The sequence below is a fragment of the Mustela nivalis genome (genome assembly GCF_964662115.1).
Source record: "Mustela nivalis genome assembly, chromosome: 13".
NCBI classification, from domain to species: Eukaryota; Metazoa; Chordata; class Mammalia; order Carnivora; family Mustelidae; genus Mustela; species Mustela nivalis.
In genome coordinates, this window is record NC_139032.1 from 15,514,845 (window position 1) to 15,537,839 (window position 22,995).

A 22,995-nucleotide genomic window follows, 5' to 3' on the forward strand; every position below is an offset into this window, starting at 1 on the left:
AAAGTGTTTCCCTCTTCGCTCCCAGCTAGCCCTTTGGCAGACTGTTCCTCAGGAAGGGCAAGTACAATTATTCCCACTCTGAAAGGAAGCCAGCCGAAGCACCGGGAAGCGATGTTGCTTACGAGAGTCAAGGCCCTTGACATCTTGTTAAATAGTGGGACCTACTCGCAGGGGCTGGCCTTCATTCAGAGGCTGTGTTTGCTGAGGGCCAGTGAGGGTATAAAATCCTCCTTTAAAGAACTCGTTTCCGGCCCCAATCTAAAATAAGGAGATGTCTGGCTTTGGGCTTGTAAGGAATGTTTAGACGCCAAGGTCACTTTTCTTCACCATTTGGCACTTGCCCATACATTTTTTTTTTTTTTAATCCCACAATCTCTTAAATCCTAACAACTTGTTTTCCCAAATAAATGGCAAGGTAAGAAGTCTGAATGCTCTTCTCACGAGAGTGAACGCACAGCCTTTCAAGTCGGGAATCATGTCAATACTTGGCGATTCATCAATATTTCTGTTTACAACTGCAGAATCGCAGACTTTTAGCTCAGCTGACGCGTCAAGGCGCACATGCTTCCTACCTGAATAATGATGGCGAGGCTCTGGAGGGCTTTTTAAGGAGGCTGAGATTTCTGAAATTGTAGAGAAGATTGGCATTTTAATTACTTGGCTGGAGATAAATACATGCTTATGAATATATTGCTTTCAAAGTTATTATTGAACAGGTTCATCGGAACGGCTTCTCTGTATTTGAGAGAGATGGCCTAATATTCTTTAACCACATTATTGGGCATGGTATCCTGACAGCTTCCAATCATCAATGTAATATCTCCAAACATATTTATATAGGGAATTGAAGAAAGACAGGTAATATTAGCCTCAAAGATGCATTTTCTCTGAACCAATTACACCTCTGGGTTGCAGAAGGCACTAGGCTGCCCATCACACTTCTTGACATCCCCAAAGCACAATTCTCTGCGCTCCCACCAAGATGCAGTACCCATATGAAGACATTATTAATACCAAGTTATTAGCAGTCTACTTCACTGACCTAAAATGACAACAAAGTGATGAAAACAAATTAAGAGGCATGTACCAGAAACAAAGGAGTGGGCGGAGACTAGGACACCAGGGACTTGTTTGATGGGCTCACCTCCTGCAGGCTTAACTCGTTCTCCTCTATCTGCTCAAGTCCTAAAGTACAAGTCTCCAGAGAAATCCCTTGCAACAGTTTTGCCATTTCATAAAATTAAAATTAAAGTGGAGAGCTTTAGTCTCATGGTAGTACCTGCTTTATACCTAGTAGAGGAAGCAGTATAATGAACCCAATTTCACAGATCTCACTGGCTTCTTGTTGCCGGATAAGGAAAGGAACAAAAATCCCTTCCCCTGGGGGTGCTTCGTAAAAAGTAAGATCAGCAGAAAAGGCCCGTTCTTTTTGAATCCATTCAATAATAAAAAATAAAAACATATTCAGCTCCCGCTTTAGGTCCTGCTAGCCAGGACAGATCTGAGTAAGTTGTGGCTCCCACCCTAGAAAAAAAGAAAATGTGAAATACTGGGAGCTAAGCACCTGTAAACTATAGTTACAACACAGCTGGCTAGGTAACAGACCAGAGATGTACACAGAGGCTTATGAAACCTTCATAGACAAACAACGTGATATTCTTAAAGAGTGTGGGCATCTGAATCTGATAATGCTGAGTTTCAATCCCGGCTCGTTTAAGGAGCTGTGAAGATTTGTTCACATTCATCCAACACGTATTTATTCAACACCTACTAGGTGCTTAAGAAAAAGACCAGTGTAAAAACAGACACAATCTCTGGCTACCTTTTAGTGAGAATAAAGAGAAAATAAAGTAAATATATAGTACATATAGTATTACATATATATCAAGTTAGAGGGCTAGAAAGTGGGAGAAAGGGAGGTTATTATTTTAAGGATGGCAAGTCAAAGCCTCTGTGAAAAGGTGAAATATGAGCATAGGCCCAAAGGGAGAGATAGATAAGTCATATGGAAAAATGATGCAAAATTCCAGGCAGAGTGACAGCAGGTGCAAATGCCCTGAGGCAGGACCATGGAGAGTGTGGCCAGAGTGGGCTGTGCTGAGAGGACATGAGGTTGGAGAGCTGGAGGAGGAGCAGTAGATCAACAGGGCTTTGTAGACCACATCTGGACTTTTACAGAGTGAGATTAGACGCCACATGAGCAGAAGAGTGACTTGATCTGACTTTCAGTTTCAAAGTGTTATTCTGACTGCGCTCTGGAAATCGCCCCTCAGAGAGCAATAGTTTGGAGGTCAGCCTGTAATCCACGGAGGAGATGAAGAGTGGTACGTGAAGGTAGCCAAGTGATCAGGTTCTTGATATATTTTGGAGGATACCGATGGTTTGGACGTGGAGCTGTGGGAAAATGGGCATCGAGTATGACGGCAAGACCTTGGCCTCAGCAACTGGAAGGATGGAGTCGCCATTTCCTAAGACGGGTGAGGCAGGAGGTGGCGCATCTGGTTTGAGATGCCTGTAGACACCCAAGGGAAGGGACAGATAGGTAGGTTGTCATATTCCTCAGGGTAGAAATGTTGAGTGGAAGAATGAACACGAGCCTGTATATTTGGATGAGGGCCCTCACTGACGCCGGAGAAAGATGAAGGGATTTGCAGCCTATCCTGTAGGTAATGGGAAGCCACTGGAAACCTGGACGTAAGTGATGAATTATTGTTCAGAAATGTAACTCCACTGGGAACACAGGAAAGTACAAAGGGAGAGAGACCCACCCGAAAGCTAGCATAAAATCAAGGGCAAAACTTTTTACATGGGAAAATAAATATTAGAGGCTCTAAGGCAGAAGCCATGGGCCAGAGCAACACAGCTCCTAAGGATGGGGTCGGGGCAGGATGGAGGCAAAGCTGATGACTGGGAACCAGAGAGAGCAGGACAGACAGGGCTGGGGAAGAGAAGGGGCCCAATCGGCGTCAAGAGGTCAAGAACCTGAAAAGGAGCTTGTAGAGTGTGGTCAAGTTTGAGAACAGCCTTGACAGTGGCTTTGCCAGGGAGTTGTCTCCTATGACCAAGCCTTACTCAGCCACTTGGGGCACAGAGTCCTACGGAAGCCATACAGGAAAAGGTATCCACATACAAGACGAAGGGCTCTTCGTGAGCGGTATGTAACAGACAAACAGACTTGCTGAACAGTCGAAGTGAACTCAGTGGGAACACTCTCACTCACAGAGAAAACTGGAAAATCACTGTCTGAAATGGGCAATTAAAAAAAAACCAGAACTGTAAACCAGACATCAATTCTGATTTATGTGAAGACCATCAACTACCTACTTTTCTACTGAACTTTCTACTTGCTACGGTAAACAAAAATCACATACAGAATTTCAAGGACTGCAGAAATCTCAGTAGGAGAGGGAACCTTGCTATTAATGAGATTTTAAAAAAATAACATTCTTTAAATATAAAAAACTTACTGTCAACTCCATTTGAACTTCTCAACCTGTATGAAAAATTGAAGTTGTTTAGAAACTGCTTTAAATTTTTCAGTGACAAATAAGAAAGGAAAAATAAGTACAACAGTAACAATACAGAGTCTGTATGTCCATGTGTATGTATGCGTGTATGTATGTAGACTTTCTTTGAAAGAGAAGTGTCGTTTGACCTCTACCTCTATCAACAGAGAAATGGCTTGCAACCCTACAATTATTTTCATAAAAAAGTGAGCACCACATATGCATATAATTCACTTACTGTGCATGCCCTAAGCTAGTCGAAAAGCAGTTGTTGGTTTTGTTTTTAATTAGCTATATGATCACACGACACATATACGATTTAACCGTGTTTGTGTTGTTCCGGATCAATTAAACAAAAGGGTTCCTGAACTATGCAAAACAGATGCCTACAAATGAGTCTGCGAATGTCTCTGGACAAGCCTACAAATCAGTTTCATTAGCCCACGTGGCCCCTAAATGTTCACGGGCTGAGATTAGCTCTCTGTAAATTGTCACTTGCCCTGCTCAAGTGCACAAGTGGCCATGGGCAAGTCTGAACAAACGCGTTCAAAGAGTATCTCTGGTATTGAAGGTCCTTAGGGAAGAGAGTACAATTACAATTATTGTTTAATTTCATGCTGCAATAACCCACCACTCGGCATGAGCCCACACTACCGAACCTCTGGGAGGGGAAAGTCATGTGCACCCGAAGTCTAGAGGCAGGCTTGCACACAGAGACCTGGATGGGAGTTCCAGAAAAAAACAAAAAACTTGCTTGCACACAGAGACCTGGATGGGAGTTCCAGAAAAAAACAAAAAACTTTGAAAGGCCACCTCGAATGGAGCTGGCTGCAGACTGGAAGTCACATTCCACTTGCCTGGTATCAACTGGCCCTTCATACAGAAGACGGCTTTGAGTTCGGGCCCCAGAGCCAGAAGGATCCTTTGATGATGTTAACTAGAAAGGTCCAGAAAATACTACGAACCAAACAGAATCATTCTGCTTGGCTGGTTTTCCAACTTCGTTTCTCTGAATAAATAAAATTCCAGGGAAGTACTCTAGCCTACACCATGGGGGTTCTCTAGCTCCCCTCTCTTCTGGTCCCTGTCTTCCCTCTGTTTTGTCTCCATCCTTGAACGGTGACTGCTTTGACAGACACTTGGGATGCTCATGAGAAACCAAAAATGAAAAAGATCCACCTCAAAAACTGAAATTAAAAATTTGGAAAAAAAATTTTTAGAACTATCTGGTCTTCAGTCTTTTTCTTTCAGCCAGACAGGCTTGTTCCTATTCCTGAATGCAAATGTCACCATCTTACCTGTCAGAAAAGATGGGAAACTCATGATTCCGCGTGTGCTTTTTTGACATTGAAAACACAAATGCTTCATCTGCTGTGGGGAGTACCTGCTTTATTATTTTCTTAGAAGGCACTGAGGTGGGATCTTATTGCCAGAAACAGGAAAACTTGGAGAATAACAAGTTTTGTCTTACGACAAAAGGAAAATATTGTCATTGGAAACACTTTCTTTTCCCTCTTTTTCCGACCCAATTAAACCTCTGTTACAAATCAGGCTTAAAAAAAAATAGAAGCCAATGATGCTTAAAAACAGACACTGCAAAATACTCACGGGGAGTTCCTATTGAGGGCCGTGGTCCTGGAGCTCCACGAAGAGTTTCTGCTCGGATCCTGAGCAGAAGGGAAAGGTCATTACCTGTTCACCCAACACTCACCCACCCCAGGCTTCCAGTAATAACATTTGCAAAAACACACACCTTGAAGGGGATAGTTCTCTGCCCTCCCCCAGCTCTCCAACCTATCTCCTCTAACTCATTACTTCTCTTTCACTGGATGCAGTAAACTCAAGTTAGAAAGATGTATAATGTCAGCACAATCTCTGAACAATTCAGTGTGTTGACTGACTTTAACAGGATGAAATTACTTACATGGGGACATCCCAGAGGAAACACAATATACAGAAATGAGTGTGAACAGTTAATGACAGGAAAGAAGGAAGGAAGGTCTAGGTTGACAAGAAACATCAATCATTATATCTCTATGTCCTCTATCAGGACACTGTTGTTTCGGTGGATAATTACTTAGAATAACATTACTTGGAATTTATCATTCTAATTCCTAGGTGGACTCAACTATGACTTCTTGAAACCTACTACATTCCAGGCATCACTCTAGGTACTTCCTGTGGTCCTATTTTTGTTATCCACGACCAATAATCTCCCAAGGATGGCACTGGTCCCATATTAGAGACACAGCTAACGAAGCTCAGAGGTTAATTACCATACCTGGCCCTGAAACCTGGGAATGGCAGACAGGTTCTTGCCTCCACTCCCCTCCAAGCAGTCTTACATTTTAGTTTGAACCTTCCACAGATCACATTCATGAGGCTTTTAATGTAGGTGATGTGGACAGAGTTTCTGAGTTCATCGAAATAATGTCCAAACCATGGCCCCAGTTAGATCTCACGCTTCCCACACGGTCGATGGCAGGAAAGCGAGCACATATTTGCAGACGGTAAGGAACACAGGCTGTAACATCACAGACCCTCGGTGTTGGGGGCCCCTACACGCGGCAATGCCCAAATCCCCTGTAGCACGTCTGCAGAGAGGCCGGCTCCGTCTGTTTGCCAAACCACACCAAGCGAAGGGCTTCCTACTTCAGGAAATAAACCATCCCATCCTTAGAAAGCTCCAGTTGCTAAAAGCTCCAGCTCAAATTGGGCTCAATCTGCCTCCCAGGGGTTTCGATCGGTTGACTCCAGCCCCACCCCTGAAAGCAGATTGAAGATACCTATGTTTCTTCCACCTGGCAACATTCACAAACTTGAGCACATATTCAAAAATTCCTGACTTATTTATCTTTTTTTTTTTTTTAAAAGATTTTATTTATTTATTTGACAGAGAGAAATCACAAGTAGATGGAGAGGCAGGCAGAGAGAGAGAGAGAGAGAGGGAAGCAGGCTCCCTGCTGAGCAGAGAGCCCGATGCAGGACTCGATCCCAGGACCCTGAGATCATGACCTGAGCCGAAGGCAGCGGCTTAACCCACTGAGCCACCCAGGCGCCCCATGACTTATTTATCTTTCAGGCTAAAAACACTCATGATGAATTACTGGTGGACCAATAAACTGAACGGAGGAAAACCAACAAGAGAAGAAAAAAAGGGTGGGGGTGGGGCTGAAGGGGAGTAGAAAAAAATCTGAGTGTATATTCAAAGCAAGGATTTAAATGTAGTACCAATAAAAAGTAAAAGCCAATTAAGGGTCATAAAGGTAAAACAGACACAGTCAAGGAGTTACAGAAGTGCGTATAAGATTTTTTTTTTAATATCAAATAAGATGTTTTTACCTCTTGCGACTGCTTTAGATAATCACTGACTTGGAGAACATGCTGTTCCATTTCTTTCGTTTTCATTTTCTGAAATATAGAGGGTTCTAGACCTTGTTAAAAGAAAGGAAAAAAATTAGAGAATGCTTGAAAATGTGTTACATTCAAATCACATTCCTAAATAGAAAGATCTGAACATAGTGCATTCATCTAAATTTGAATATAGCTTCTTTTTCTCTTTTTAGCAAGTGTTACCAAGATTCTTTTGTCCTTTTTTTCCTCAAGTGGTTGAAAGCTATATATTCTACAGTATTTCTATTCGCCAGTAGTTTCCTTTACATTTATAATAATTTATGCTCTCTAATCAAAGTCAAGCACTAAGTGATCCGTAACTTGAGTCCTCCCTACAGAAGGACACCTTTAGTGAATCTTTTTTGTCCGTGCTTTACGTAAAACACATGAAATTTTCACTCCAAATTGTTCTCCTACACCCTATTGTCCATGCTTTATGTAAAACACATGAAATTTTCATTCCAAAGTGTTAGGGCAACCTTCCTTAACAACTGCATGAAGCATCATAGTAGGCTACCCGAAAAAAATAAAACAAAAACAAAAGACAGAAAAGAATGCCAGACGACACGTTTCGTTTTCAGCTCTTTCTTAAAAAGGATGGCAAGGATCATTATTGTCGTTAGTTTTTATACCAGTACTTGCAGCATTACTGGCGTGTAGTAGCTGCCCAATAATAATTAAATTATTGATCTAGATTAATTCTGAGAATAATGCTTAAGAGTCCCAGGCTAAATGTAGGAGGATAAGAAATAAGAGCAGTCATTTTTTTCTCCAATGATTTTTTTTTTTGCCAAAAATATACACACACACACATACACACACAGTGCAAAAAATCTATTGGGAGAAAAATCACAAAATGTCATATGACATTTTTATAATATTGTAAAGGTATGATCAATATGGCTTCAATGAGAGTGCAAAACTAAAATTAAAATACCTTTAGGAAAAGTTAAAAATATACTTTTCCTAGTGGACAGTAGACAGGTAGACAGTGGGCCTCCTGGTCTCCTCAGATTAACTAGGCACCTGGAGTCAGCCTATTTCCCTACATCTTCTTTCTAATCATCAGCTTAAGATTCTTTCCCAGAACCCTCCTGCCACCTGCATCTTTTTCTATTTGAAAGTCACTGGAAAGAAACAACTCGGGAGTTGGGAGGCGAGTGAAATGGGTGAAGGTGGTCTCGGGTACAGACTCCCAACTGTAAGATAAGTCAGTCCTGGGAAGTAATGTACAGCATGGTGACTGTAGTTAACAATAGTGTATATTTGAAAGTTGCTGAAAGAAGGAATCTTTGAACATCCTCATTACAAGGGAAAAAATTGTAACTATGCAAAAGACTTAACTTGTAGCAATCATTTCACTCCATACATACACACACACACACACACACACACACCAAATCATGTTGTACACATAAAACTAATACGTCAATTATATCTCGATAAAAAAAGGACTTGAATAATTTAAGAAAAACATACAACTTAAATATCAGATTATAAATAAACATTTATAAATAAAATGAATACATTGGCAACTGGTCCTAGAATCGTATCTTCAGGTATGGTATTTGGGTTTATTCCGTACTGTAGGCTCTTATAAACTGTGTGCTTTAAGGCAAGACAATAATTAAGCTCTCTAGTTATATCTGTAGGTTAAGGGGGTTCTGAATAATTTAATTTCTAATGTCTCTTTCAGCTTAGAGTCCATTTGATTCACAGAGATTTAACAGACAATTGAGTATTTTCAAATATAAATCAGGGTTTCTCAACCTTGGCACTGACATTTTGTTCTGGATAATTCCTTTTCGGGAGGAAAAAGACCATCCCATGCATTGTAGTGGGATGTTAAGCAGCATCTTTGGCCTCTACCCACTAGAAGTCAAGAATACCTGTACCTCCCTTAGTTGTCATAACCAAAAGTCTTCAGACATTGTCAAATATCCCAGGAAAGAGAGGTGGGATGTGTACAAAATTGGCCCTTGGTTGAAAACCACCAACCATAAGACAAAGCAAGGTTTTAAAGAAGCACAATAACATAGATTTCAATACAGTGTCTATTTTACCTTAACTTCAGTATTTCAAGTAATTGTAAATATTTATGAGACCTGATCACATAGTTCCTTCTGTTTAAAAATTAGTAAGAGGGAGTGTGAGGAAGATGGTGATAGAGAGGGAGGACCCAAGCCTTGCCTCTTCCCATAAATACAACTAGATAAGTATCTAGATAACTAGATAACTAGATACAACTAGGAGTATCCTAAATACTCCAAAAATTGACCTGAAGACTGGTAGAACAAACCCCACAAAGAAAGGTAGAGAAGAGACCACATCAAAGAAGAGATTTGCACACACACACTCATGATGGTATTGTTCATAGTGGCCAAGATGGGGGAACAACCCAAGTGTCCACTAATTAATGGATAAACAAAATATAGATATTAACTGCATTCTGTCTTGCCATGGCATCCACGGAGGTGCCCTGCAGAGATCTTGGAAGCCCCACGTTGAACATGCATGACAGAGCTGCAGCATGGTCAGAACATGGTCCCCGCATCCCTGGATGGGAGGCTGCCTGTCAAACAGTTGCACAGGGCTTCGCCTAAGTAAGAATAAACCTCAAATGTGTGAAAGAAAATAATTTTTTTAAAAAAAAAGAGCTGGTAATGATCTCTTACCATGTAACAAAAGAAGTTCAAAGTTCTGACCGTTGCTCCCAATTCTGTTCATAATTTGGCCTTATCCTACTTGTCCAGGCTTATTTCACACTCTCTGCCTACCTCAGAGTTTTCCTTTGTAGCCAGCTGATCCATCTTTTCTCCTTTACGAACCACCATTAAGGGATACTTGCCCATGGAATAAATACTATATGTCAAGAGTAATAAATAACCAACCACAACTCATCCCACCGAGTTCTGTGTAAGGGTTCATATCAACGTTTCATGAACCTTGAGAATTTATAACATGAGACAACCCCACTCCATACATCATACTAAACGAAAAATCCCTGAGCCAGATTTAACAGCTCTGAATATGAAACTGACTGAACCTTAATTTTTCTGGATCCCAACAACTATTCTATTCAACGAATGGAATAGTTTCCATAGTTTTCATAAAAATTAAAAATCAAAAAGAGTTATGTTTCTAAATGGATACTGCCCTCTCATTCCCCCATCTCCACTTGAAAGAACAGCAGGGACCACCAGTGGTCTGGGAACACAATGAGGAAACTTTCCCAAACTTTTTGAGATCCAAGAGTAGACTGTTACATACTTATCTGACTAAATTGGGATACTGTGAGCCAGTTCTTGCTACAGGTCTCTTCTTCTGAGAGGTTCCTTTCCCCTGGCTCTGAATCCAGCTTGTCATTTTGAGAGCAGGTGTCAACCTTTATGACCTGGAGAGAAAGACGATTGTTGGAACCCAGTGACATTAATCTGAAAACATTCTGAGTCATTAATGTGACTCATAGAGGTACTATGGTGAGTAGCAGTGGCTGTTAACATTGGCTGCACATTAGAATCAACTGGAAAGCTTTCAAAACTCCCATTAGTCAAGCTGGCAGGACACAAGCACCAGGTGATTACTATTTGTGGTCATGACTGAGAACCAGGGTAGGGGGCAGCAGTCATCAAACTTGACTGTGCAGCAGAATCACTCAAAGCTATGCTAAACCACAGACCACCAGGTCCCACCTCTAAGATCCATGATTCATTAGGCCTAGAGGGAGAAAGAATTTGAATGTCTAGTAAGTTCCCAAGTAATGCTATCACTGCTGATAGAAGACCATAATTTGAGAACCAGTGGCATAGACCAAAAAAACATAGGCTTGGATCAAAAAGAACTTGTATTGGAATTCTAGACCCATCACTTAGAAGTTACGTGAACTTGAGTAAATCATTTCATGTCTGTGAACCCCATTCCCTTTGTCATTAAAGTAACAGGTAGCCAACAATAATGGCTTCCACATGTACGAACCAGGGACAGAGAAGAAATGCGATAAATTGACAAAATACCAAGCAATAAACAAGTTCAAGTTATTAGTACCTAACCCTAGTTTAAATTCTAGTTAATTTCTGGCCACTTTAACTACTGCAAAAAACAAATCCACTGAATTCATATTTCATAAGATTCCAGCAACTCATAACATTTTCCCTGTAAAAGAGTCTTCTTTACAAGCTAAATCTCTCCCTGCAAAAGGTAATTTTACATAATTGTCTTAATACTTCTTTCTTTGCTTCTTCTTCTCATTCTAAAAAGAGCTGAGGTGCTTTTAAAAATGTATCCAGATTACTATGTGGAAAAATGAAGCAGGGCATTAAGATCATGAAAGATGAAGCCCTATGGAATTACTAACTCGGATATAAAGCTTCCTAATAATAAATTAAAAGATTCACTAAGTGAAAATGTGAGCATAACATATTGGAATTTGTGGGATATAGCTAACACAATGATTAGAGGGAATTTCATAGCACTAAATGCCTATATTAGAAAAGATGACAGTCTCAAATCAATGACTAAAGCTTCTAAACAAACTAGAAAAAAAACAAAGCAAAATAAAACCAAATTGAACAAAAGAAATAATGAAGAGCAGAAATCAATAAAACAGTATTCAGAGACAAATCAGTAAAACCAAGAACTGGTTCTTTTTTTTTTTTTTTTTTAAGATTTATTTATTTATTTGACAGAGAGAAATCACAAGTAATCGGAGAGGCAGGCAGAGAGAGAGAGAGGGAAGCAGGCTCCCCGCTGAGCAGAGAGCCCGATGCGGGACTCGATCCCAGGACCCTGAGATCATGACCTGAGCCGAAGGCAGCGGCCCAACCCACCGAGCCACCCAGGCGCCCAAGAACTGGTTCTTTGAAAGATCACTAAAGCAGATAAGCCAGCAACCAAACTAAACATGAAACAGAGAAATGCAAATATAGAATATTATGAATGAGAGAAGTGATGTCACTACAGACCCCAAAGACAATAAGGGGATAAGAAAAGAATATTATAAAAAACTAGATGCCAATAAATTCAACAACGTAAATGAAATGGACAAATTCTTTGAAAAATACAAACAAAGCTCACTGAAGATGAATCAGATAACCTGAATATGCAGTCCTGCATCTATTACAGAAATGAATTTATAGCTAAAAACTTTCCCCAAAAGATAGTTTCATTGGTTAATTCTACCAAATAATAAGAATTGCAATGGTATCTGTTCTATACAAACTCACCTAGAAAACTGAAGAGGGAATACTTCCCAACTCAATCACTAAGCCCAGTATCACCCTGATACCAAAATCAGACCAAGACATTACAAAAGATCTACAGACAAATATTCTTCAAGAATACAGATGCAAGAAATCTCAGTAAGATTTTAGAAAAATAAATATAGCATACAAAAAAGATAATACATCATGGTCAAGCAGATTTCATCCTAACCAGGCTGACTTAATATTCTAAACAGTGCTTCTATATTATAAATTATTATAATTAATCATATTAACATAGTAAAAAGGAAAATCCATCTAATTGTATCAGGAAGTACAGAAAGAGAATTTGACAAATGCTAACCCTTATTAATGACAAAAATTCTCAGAAACTAGGGGTAGAAGGGAAGTTCTTTTGATAAAGGGCATCTACAAAAAAAGCTACAGATAACATGGTTTTTACTGGTAAAAGCCTAAATGCTTTCTCCTCCTAAGAGCAGAGAAAAGGAAGCATATCAGCTTTTGCCACTTTTATTCAATATTATACTAGAGATTCTAGCCAGTGTAATAAGGCAAGAAAGATAAATAAAATGTGTGTGGATTTGAAAGGTAAAAAGTACATCTGAAAAGTGAAACTATCTTCATGTGTAGTTAACATGACCATTTACATAGAAAATTCTAGAGAAGGAACAAAACCTACTCAAATAAATTAGCAAGTTTAGTAAGGTTGTAGTATATAAAACCAATATTTTAGAAAAATATATTTCTCTCTCTATATATATGAGCACCCGGGCAGCTCAGTCAGTTAAGCATCCAACTCTTGGTTTCAGCACAGGTCATGACCTCGGGGTCATGGATCAGACTGTGTTGGGCTCTGTGCTCAGCAGGCAGTCTGCTCAAAGATTCTCTCCCCTTATCTCTCGAATAAATAATCTTTAAAGATTCTATTTATTTGACAGACAGAGATCACAAGTAGGCAGAGAGGCAGGAAGAGAGAGAGGGAAAGCAGGCTTCCCGTGGAACAGAGAGCCCAATGTGGGGCTCGATCCCAGGATCCTGGGATCATGACCTGAGCTGAAGGCAGAGGCTTTAACCCACTGAGCCACCCAGGTGCCCTCGAATAAATAATCTTTAAAACATATTTATTTGTACCTACCACCAACAAATAATCAGAAATTTTTTATAATTACATTTATAATAAAATAAAAAATATTAAGTACTTAGGGAGACATTTTTAAAAATATGGGCAAGAACTGAACACTTCTGGCACCTGGGTGGCTCAGATGGTTAAGCATCTGCCTGTGTCTCAGCTCATGATCCCAGAATTCTGGGATCAAGCCACATGTTAGGCTCCCTGTTCAGCAAGGAGTCTGCTTCTTCCTCCCCCTCTGCCTCTCTCCCCTGCTCAGGCTCTCTGTCTCAAATGAATAAGAAATCTTTAAAAAAAAAAACTGTACACTGAAAACTACAAAATATTACTGAGTGAAATTGAGGAATTTCTAAATAAATAGACATAGCATGTTCATGGATCAAAAAACTTATTACTGTTAAGATGCCAACTGTCCCCAAGCAATTCCACTCACCCCAGCAGGCTTCTCTGTAAAAACTGTACAGCTGATTCTAAATATATGTGGAAATGCAAAGAAACTAGAATAGCCAAAAAACAAGACAAAAAAATAAAACAAAACAAAAAATCACTTTGAAAAGGAAGAAAAATTCTGGCAGAGCTACACTACATGATTTCAGTATTTGATATAAAATACAGTATTCAAGACAGTATGGTAATGCCATAAAGACAGACGTGCAGATAAATAGAACAGATCCAGAAATAGATCCATCCATGTTATGGATTCCATGGTCAATTAATTTTTGACAAAGATGTCAAGGCAACTCTACGGGAGAAAGACAACCTTTTTACCAGAAAATGGTAGGGGAAAAATTGGTATTTGCATTCAAGGAAGGAATGGAGGGCGGGCAGGAGGAAGGAAGGAACAAAGCAATAAAGGCGTGGGGGAGAAAAGGGGAAAGAAGGAGGGACTTCACTCCTCACCTCTCGCCAGCTACAAAAGGTAACTCAAAATGGGTACTAGACCTAAACATAAGAGCAAAAACTATGAAGCATGTAGGAGAAAACATGAAAGAAAATCTCCGTGATCTTGGATTTTGCAAATTTTCTTAAATAGGGTACAAAAAGCACAGACTCAAAAAAAAAAACAAAAAAGAAGTGGACTTCATCAAAATAAAAAATGTATTCACTTCAAGGAACATTTATGAAAAGTAAAAGGCAAGCCACCAAGAGAAAATATTTGCAAAACATATATCCAACAGTGGACTTAAATCTAGAAAAATTCTCACAACCGAATAAGACAACCCAATTTTTAAAAGTAGTCGAAATATTCAGACAGACAGGTCGCCAAAAATGATATATGGGTGACCCAAAAAAGCACATAAATGATACCTCCCAGAAGGTATTTCTGGAATACCTTCGTCATTCCAGAAATGCAAATGAAATCACCAGGAGATCCCACTCCATACCCCCAGCTATGGCTAAAGTTAAAAAGACCCAGTAGGGTGCCTGGGTGGCTCATTGGGTTAAGTCTCTGCCTTCGGCTCGGGTCATGGTCTCAGGGTCCTGGGATCGAGCCCCGCATCAGGCTCTCTGTTTGGCGGGGAGCCCGCTTCCTCTGCCTGCCTGCCTCTCTGCCTACTTGTGATCTCTCTCTGTCAAACAAATAAATAAAATCTTAAAAAAAAAAAAAAAAAGACCCAGCATACTAAGGATCGGTGAGAACGTGGACCGCTGGAACACTCATAAGCCACTCCTCATAAACAAAATGGTACAGCCACTTTGAAAAGCAGTTTGGAAGTATCTTCTAAAATTAAACAAATACTTACCATATGACTCTGACATGCTTACTACTAAATATTTACCAAAGAGAAACTGAAACATATGTCCACACAAAGACTTATGCACAAATGTTCATAACAGCTTTGTTTGGAATAGCCCAAAACTGAAAATAACACAAGTGTCCTTGAACATGTGAGCTGATAAATGAGCTGTGGCAGATCCACTCTGAGGACTCTTACATTTATGTCTTTACTCCTTCCAGTACAGGACCATCTTGTAGTGTGCCGGACACCTGACACTCCAGAGAAACCGAGCTAAGACAAGCGACTACCTCGATGGCCAACGACATAAAACACACTTACTGGCACCTGCAGCCCTTGTGTTTTCTTCTTTTTCTTTGACGACCTCTTATCCCTGATCAGCATTTTTGTTTTGATCCATGCTGACTGCCCCATCTCTGAGGATCTTGAAAGATCTGTAAGAGAAAGGGTTAGCAAAAGAGGTTTAAGACTGCTCAGGGAGCCATTTTATTCTACAGATGACTGAGAATGGGGAGAATGAGGATCTAGTCGAAGGTGGTCAGCTTTTTAAAAATACTAGTAATGCACAGAATTTAGTAATTTAAGAGTTTTTTTTAAAAACTTTTTTAATCTGGGGCGCCTGGGTGGTTCAGTGGGTTAAGCCGCTGCCTTCGGCTCAGGTCATGATCTCAGGGTCCTGGGATCGAGTCCCGCATCGGGCTCTCTGCTCAGCGGGGACCCTGCTTCCCTCTCTCTCTCTCTGCCTGCCTCTCTGCCTACTTGTGATTTCTGTCAAATAAACAAATAAAATCTTTAAAAAAAAAATTAAAAAAAATAAAAACTTTTTTAATCTTTTAATACATACGCACTTAAAGATTATTTATTTATTTATTTATTAGACAGAGATCACAAGTAGGCAGAGAGAGAGGAAGGGAAGCAGGCTCCCTGCTGAGCAGGGAGTCCAATGCAGGGCTCAATCCTAGGACCCTAGGATCATGACCTAAGCCGAAGGCAGAGGCTTTAACCCACTGGGCCACCCAGGCACCCCTAAAATTTTTATTAACATATAATGTATTATTTGCTTCAGGGTACAGGTCTGTGAATCCTGAGTCCTACACACTTCACAGCACTCCCCACAGCACATGCCCTCCCCAATGTCCGTCCCCCAGCAACCCTCTCCCTGCCCCCCCTCCAGCAACCCTCAGTTTGTTTCCTGAGATTGAGAGTCTCTTATGGTTTGTCTCCCTCCCCGGTCCCACCTTGTTGCATTTTTATTTTTTAAACAAATGGACAAAAATGTTCACTTCTTACTTTTAATCTTAGAGATCTTCAGTTTCTCCTCCTTGTGGAATCTCCAACTATGACTCCGCGTGAAGGGCCTATCTCTGCGGAAAGGACTGATCCAAAAGGATGTGTTTGGCTGCGGCCACCGTCCCGCGGCTGAGCAGTCACTACTGTGGGCCAAGTTTGATGAGTGCTGAGAGAGGGATCTAGCTCGGATCTGCCTCTGGCCTTGGCCATTCTCTGTAGAGTCGCTGTTACAAGTGGAGGCCAGGCAGGTCTGCCATTTCTTCCTGACACTAAACACGCCAGTTTCATCACCTTCGGAAAACGCCCAGTTCACGTATCCACCTGCAGTTCCCACGCTGTCGCCTTGGGAAGGGAGGGAGGTCACTTTCACTGGCGGAGACGTGCACATCAAAGTGGGCAGAACTTGCTCCCCCTTGTCTTGTCTGGCTGGCCTCTGAGCGAATGATCCGTGCTGCGCCTCGGGTTTGGGCACAGAGTCCTGAGCTGAGACACCGGGGCTTGGCCAAGTCAGACGAACAGGGACCTCGCTCTGGACCACCTGTTTGGTCGCCAGCACATCTGCACCAGCTTCCACGGATGGTCTGAATGGAGGCAAGTCCGTTTGTGCAGGAAAAGGAGCTTGCCTGAGGTAAGAAGGGACCAGGAGAAACTGGCCATGCTTTGGCTGTGCTTGCCCGTCAAGGGACACCCCAGAAGCCATGAAAGCGGTTCCTGTTTCATGCTTTTCCTGCTCATCTCTTACATTCGAAGCCTCTCTCTGACTGTCTGTGATCTCTAGCAGGGGCCCCTTCTGCACTGTCGGGGTGTGCTGGCTTCTGGCCAGGCTCCGCAGCAAAGAGGGAGGCATGCTATAATACTGGTATTTCTTCTCCGCAGAGATCTCCGTGCTGCCTGGAACCCCGGCACAGATGACGTTGCTCCAGCTGTGTGGCAGTTTTCTGCACGTCGACTGCTTGCTGCTGGCCAGGAGAGCCTCATCCTCTTGTAAGGTGTCAACAGCAGAAAGGAATTTCAGGGTATCCACTGCCAGGGCAGAGAGGTCCTGCAGGTGTCCCACTTGGCTGTCCAAGGACAGTAAAGAGTCCTTTATAAAAGACACTTTTTCATTCATTTCTTTCATTTGGAAGTACATCTCTGTAACCCTAATGGTGAAGGGAGGAAGAAAACCAATGAGCACGTTAAGCCAGTGGGAACCTGCCTTGCTCTCTTCCCATCCTCTTCCCACCCTTAGAAGGCTCTCTAGCCTCAGCTGCTTCCCCAAGTTGGGGGAGTCATCTTCTGTCTTCTCATCTCAGGTGATGTCACGCCTCCTACAATTCCTACTACCACTCCAAGGAGGAAACCCTATGCATCTACTTTTCTAGCCCTTATTTCTCTCCAGCATTTCGGAACTGTGTTTCAGGCTTCCTGCTAGTTCTCTCTTGAATATTCCATCCACCAGCCCTACTGTATTCATTAACATTCACTCATTTCCATGGCAAATATCCAAAAATCTCCTACTGACAAACACCAGGTTATTCTGGATAGGGAAAGGAGATCTTGAGGAAGAAGCCAGAATGAGAGGAACAGAATTAATAATCAAATATGTGATTAGAAAAAAAATTTATAGATCTTAAAAAAAAAATCCAAGTCTACAGTTCAAACAGGTTTCCCAAGCTTCACACAAAATCCATTTTAAGAGTCCTACATTCCGGGACACCTGGGTGGCTCAGTTGGTTAAGCAGCTGCCTTCAGCTCAGATCATGATCCCAGCGTCCTGGGATCGAGTCCCACATCGGGCTCCTTGCTCTGCGGGGAGCCTGCTTCTCCCTCTGACTCTGCCTGCCTCTCTGTCTGCTTGTGCTTGCACTCTACCTCACTCTCTGACAAATAAATAAATAAAAATAAAAATAAAATAAAATCTTTAAAAAAAAGAGTCCTACATTCCAATAAAGTCTGAGGCAAATTTTTACAGTTATTTTGAATACTTTAACCCAATATTACGATGTCCAGCCATTGATTTACGTAAAAGGAACACAAGACATTTTCAGCTATGAAAGTCAAAAGTTAAATGGCAAGTCGAATCCAATTAAATGTGATAACTGACTTAGAGACAGAGAGAAATAATGAAGGAAATGCTGGAATATTATCTGTATATCTAAATATCTCTATTTCGGGATGGGTTTCATTTTGTACCTCCCCTCAAAAGAGATATGTTGAAGTCCTAACCCTCTAGTACTCCTAGATGAGGACCTTATTTGGAAACATGGTCTTTACAGAGATAATCAAGTTAAAATGAGGTCATCAGGGGCGCCTGGTGGCTCAGTGGGTTAAAGCCTCTGCCTTCGGCTCAGGTCATGGTCCCCGAGTCTTGGGATCGAGCCCTGCATCGGGATCTCTGCTCAGCAAGGATCCTGCTTCCTCCTCCCTCTCTCTGCCTGCTTCTCTGCCTACTTGTTATCTCTGTCTGTCAAATAAATAAATAAAATCTTTAAAAAAAAAAATGAGGTCATCAGGGAGAATCTAAGCCACTGTGGCTGGTGTCTTTATAAAAGGGAAATCTGGACACCAAGAGAAGCTCACCCTACAACTTCAGTGATGGGTCTACAAGCCCAGGAACACCAGGGACTACCAGTACATGCCAGAAGCTAGAAAAGGCAAGGAAGTATTCTCCACTATGGCCATCCGAGGAAGTATGGCCCTCCCAACTTCTTGATTTTGGACTTGTAACCTCCAGAACTCTGAGACAATAAATTTCTCTTGTTATAGGACACCCAACATTTGCTACGTCATTATGGCAGCCCTAGGAAAATAATACAGCTTTCTAAGCTTAACAAAATAATAAATTACAAAGTATCTCCTATTTGGTTATATAAAAACAAACTCATATCCATAAAAAATAAAATACTTTAAAATAAACTGTAATTTAGAAATTATTCTAACAAATGTGACGACGTGTTTGTATCCTTTAAAAAATCAAAAGCTTTTACAAATTGTTGGGACACCTGGGTGGCGAAGTTGGTTAAGCAGTTGCCTTTGGCTCAGGTCATGATTTCAGGGTGCTGGGATAGAGCCAGACAATGGGCTCCCTGCTCAGTGGGGAGCCTCCTTCTCCCTCTGCCCCTTCCCCCCACTTATGTACTGTCTCTCTAATAAATAAATAAAATCTTTAAAAAAAAAAAAAGTTTTTACAAATTGTTATGGAAAAAATTACAAAGACTCCAAAGGATGTGAACAAACAATTCACAAAGATAAAACAAAGAAGATAGGGAAATATGGTAAAATATTCAACCCCATTAGGAATGCAGAGAAATGGAAATTAAAATTAGTTCATCTACATTGTAACAACATTTTTTTTTTTTTTGCGTAGAAAATGATTAAAATAATTCAATGGCAACAAAGGTACACCATTGGGACATTCAATTAGGCAATGTACGCAAAGAGACTATGATTTCACTACGCTAAAACAGATATTCTTTACATTATGCCATATTAGGCAGTCATTAAAAAAATCACACTTACATTACTGATAGCAATTTCCTTTGGCTATTTCTGATGGTAGGCATGGGGATGGGGAGGTGTGTTATGTTCTGTATTATATACTTCAAAATTTGGTATAAAAACTTTAAGTCAAGAAACAACAAAAGTTAAAAATATGTTTACAAATAATGTTGAATTATTTGAAGAAATGTTTTTGATGTATATGGGGGGAGGGGTGCAACATAAAAACTTGTATAAATTTTTTTTTAAGATTTTATTTATTTATTTTGAGAGGGAGAGAGTGGAAGGAGGGGCAGAGGGAGAGAGAACTGCAAACAGACTACACGGAGCTCAGAGCCTGACGCGGCGGGGCTCGATCTCACCACTCTGAGACCATTATTTGAGCCAAAATCAAGGGTCGGATGCTTCACCGACTGAGGCACCCAGGCACCCCCAAATCTGTATAATTTTAACTAAACACATATGAAAGACTAAATGGGGAAAAGGAAATTTTCACAGTGTGCTCTGGCTTATGACATTTTTTCTTTCTTTTCTTTCCCTGTCCTATTCTTTTATTTGGGTAAGTAAGTATTCTGGCCAAATTCTCAACAAAAATCTTTGATAGAAGAAATATAGGATTAAAAAAAGGAAAAAAAAAAACCAGCAAAGAAGGGAATCTCATCAACAGTTTCACAGCTGACATGACTAGAGGCAGAAATTAAAAATGATCTCCGGTCTCAGGTGGGGGCTGCAGCAGAAAGCAGTGGTTGTACTCTAAAGATTTAGCATTCGGCGGCGGCAGCAAGCATTTCCCAAAACAGTGTGCGATATCCCCTCCCTAGAATGTATCCCAAGTCACATGGATTGAGAAATCCTCCTCCTCTTTCTGGGAGCCTGGCAGACAGGAATCAAAGAACCAAAGGGGTGATACTTTCTGTGTTTATTATGGGGGGTGGGACCCTCTCTTTCTTCCTTCCGCTATAGAATTCAACTTCTGTAACCAAGCAGAGGCTTAATAAATGCTTCCTGACCTTCTGGAACCTGCAAAACGAGAATGAGCAGAGATGATGAGGGGAAAAGCGCAAAATATATGTATATTCCCTTCCAAATATGCTTAATTAGAGCCTCTCCATTTAGTGCACTGTTTCATCTAATTCAAAAACAGAACAGTTTGAGCAGCAGTAATGGAGGCTCATTAAGTTCCATTAGCAGCCGCCGCATCCAACAGATACAATAGAAACCAGGAACTGATTCACAGCAACAGGTAACGTGCGACAATACAGACCCGTTAGACAAATAACCTGGTCACCCTCACATCGGGTCTTCTTGCTTTCACAGGCATTTTTTTTTTCCCCCTACAGCATTATGACCCAGGAAACGTATTTTAATTATATTCCTCACCCACCAACTCTATCAACTTAATGTAGACTTTCAGTCATTCTGACATACAAAATCAATTCTTACCAGTTTAGTTTCCCCTGTGTACGACTGGAGGGTGGAGCGTAGACCAGGACGGTCATTGTGTGACTGTGGGTCTTTGGAGAAGATGTTTTAAAGTAAGATTGTAAGAAGTATCCTGGTAATCGTCATGATAATCACAATACTCACGGAGGGCTCACTCTGTGCCAGCCATGTTACAAAGGCTCTGCCTTATTATTTTTATGTAAACCGTATAACAACCCCATAATGAAGGCATTCCTATTAACCCTTTCATAAAAGAGGTTAGGTCACATGGCCGGGCACAGGGCTGGGATGGAGTGAGGCCTCGAACCCAGGCAGTCCACCTCCACATCCAGTGGCATTTACCCCTGCCCTTGGGCACTGGGCACCCACTGAACAGCTCAGCAGGGATCTAGGCAAAGCTCTCACTGGGGGCCTTCGAGGTGTGGGAAGTGCTAAATGAGCTAGACTACTGGTTCCCGTGCTGGGAGGTGCTCACAAATGTTTCACAGCAAAACAACGACAGGACCTGCTCCCACGATGACTCTACTGAGTCACAGTGTGACTTGTTTAAAAATGGAGCATTTTCCAGGGGCACCTGGCTGGCTCAGCAGGTAGAGCGTGCCACTCGTGAGCCCAGAGTTGTGCGTCCGAGCCCCACGTTGGGTGTAGAGATGGTTTTAAGAAAATAAAATACAGCACTTCTGCAATGTAACATGCTTAATATGGGGAAATATCCCACTAACGTCTTACTCCACTGAGTAAGAACAGAGACAGGCAAGTGCTGGCTTCTATCGCTGGGGCCAAAAAGTAGCCAGGGTTCCCGAGAGAGGAAGACCTAGAACCGCCCGAGGCCTCCTCTTCCTCTCGTCTCACAACTGACTCAGTTCTGGAAGGTGGCAGGGGACCTCTTCCTCACGGGAGGGGCCGCGCACATCTCATCTCCTTTCCCTTCCTCTTCAGACTCGCTCCGCTGCCTCCGGGATCCGCCACGGCTCCGCTGTGAACCCCCCGAGATGGGCTCCCGGAGGCTAACCGCCTCCACGGAAGCCTGGGGAGGCCGCTGGCGCACGAGGGACACGGATGTTCGATGTTCTCAAGAGTGAAATGGGGGCTTCGTCATCCAATTCTAGAGCCACGAACGCCTCCAGAATATGGTTCAGAAGCTACGTACCCATCTCCCTTCCGCGCCTTCCTCTACCCAAGGGAAACCCGAGGAGGAACAGAACGATATGCAAAGACTGATGGTGCTCGTCCTCCGACCGCCGACGCCACGGCTGTTACTGGATTCCTCGTCCGTACATGTCTGGTCCTCCAGGTTCACACCAGGTCCCTCTGACTCGGAGCGCGACGCTTCCTAGTCGACCTTCTCCTCTTCTGATCGATGCTGGCTCCTCCTCCCCAGAAGCCCTTCTTCCTTGCTCCGTTACGCGGGCCTTGGCACCCGTCACCGGCCCGCCCTCAGCCGGCTCAGTTTCCTCACTTTCTTGCTTCCCGGGCCTCATCACTTCCCCCGTCAGGCCCTTCCTGTCTTACAAGGGTCAGGCGACTCCCGAATCTCCTTGTCCAGCTCAGTCTTTGCCCCAGGACTTCATAGCCTCCCATCCAAGACTAGAAATCTCTGGCTAAATATGCAACAGGAGCCACGAGATCAACTCAAAGCTGAAACTCATTGCTTGTCCCCTTCCCCGCGTCTTTTGCACATCTTTGTTCTATCATGGCGGCGCCACTTTTCACCTAATTACCCCCACGGCAGGTCGGACAGTCTTCCTGGACTCCACCCTCTCCCGTGGCCGCAGGTCCATCCCTAACACCCCTCA

At 42.0% G+C, this 22,995-nt stretch overlaps 1 protein-coding gene across 1 annotated transcript in view; it reads right to left on the bottom strand.

Annotated features, from left to right (window-relative positions):
- TRPM6 (transient receptor potential cation channel subfamily M member 6) overlaps window positions 1–22,995 on the bottom strand; it is a 146,452-nt gene that overhangs the window by 23,393 nt on the left and 100,064 nt on the right. The window contains 7 exon segments of the mRNA XM_082696485.1: window positions 573–623; window positions 3,468–3,493; window positions 5,115–5,173; window positions 6,849–6,940; window positions 10,170–10,293; window positions 15,308–15,420; window positions 16,277–17,418. Coding sequence (XP_082552611.1) covers window positions 573–623; window positions 3,468–3,493; window positions 5,115–5,173; window positions 6,849–6,940; window positions 10,170–10,293; window positions 15,308–15,420; window positions 16,277–17,418 — 1,607 coding nt within the window.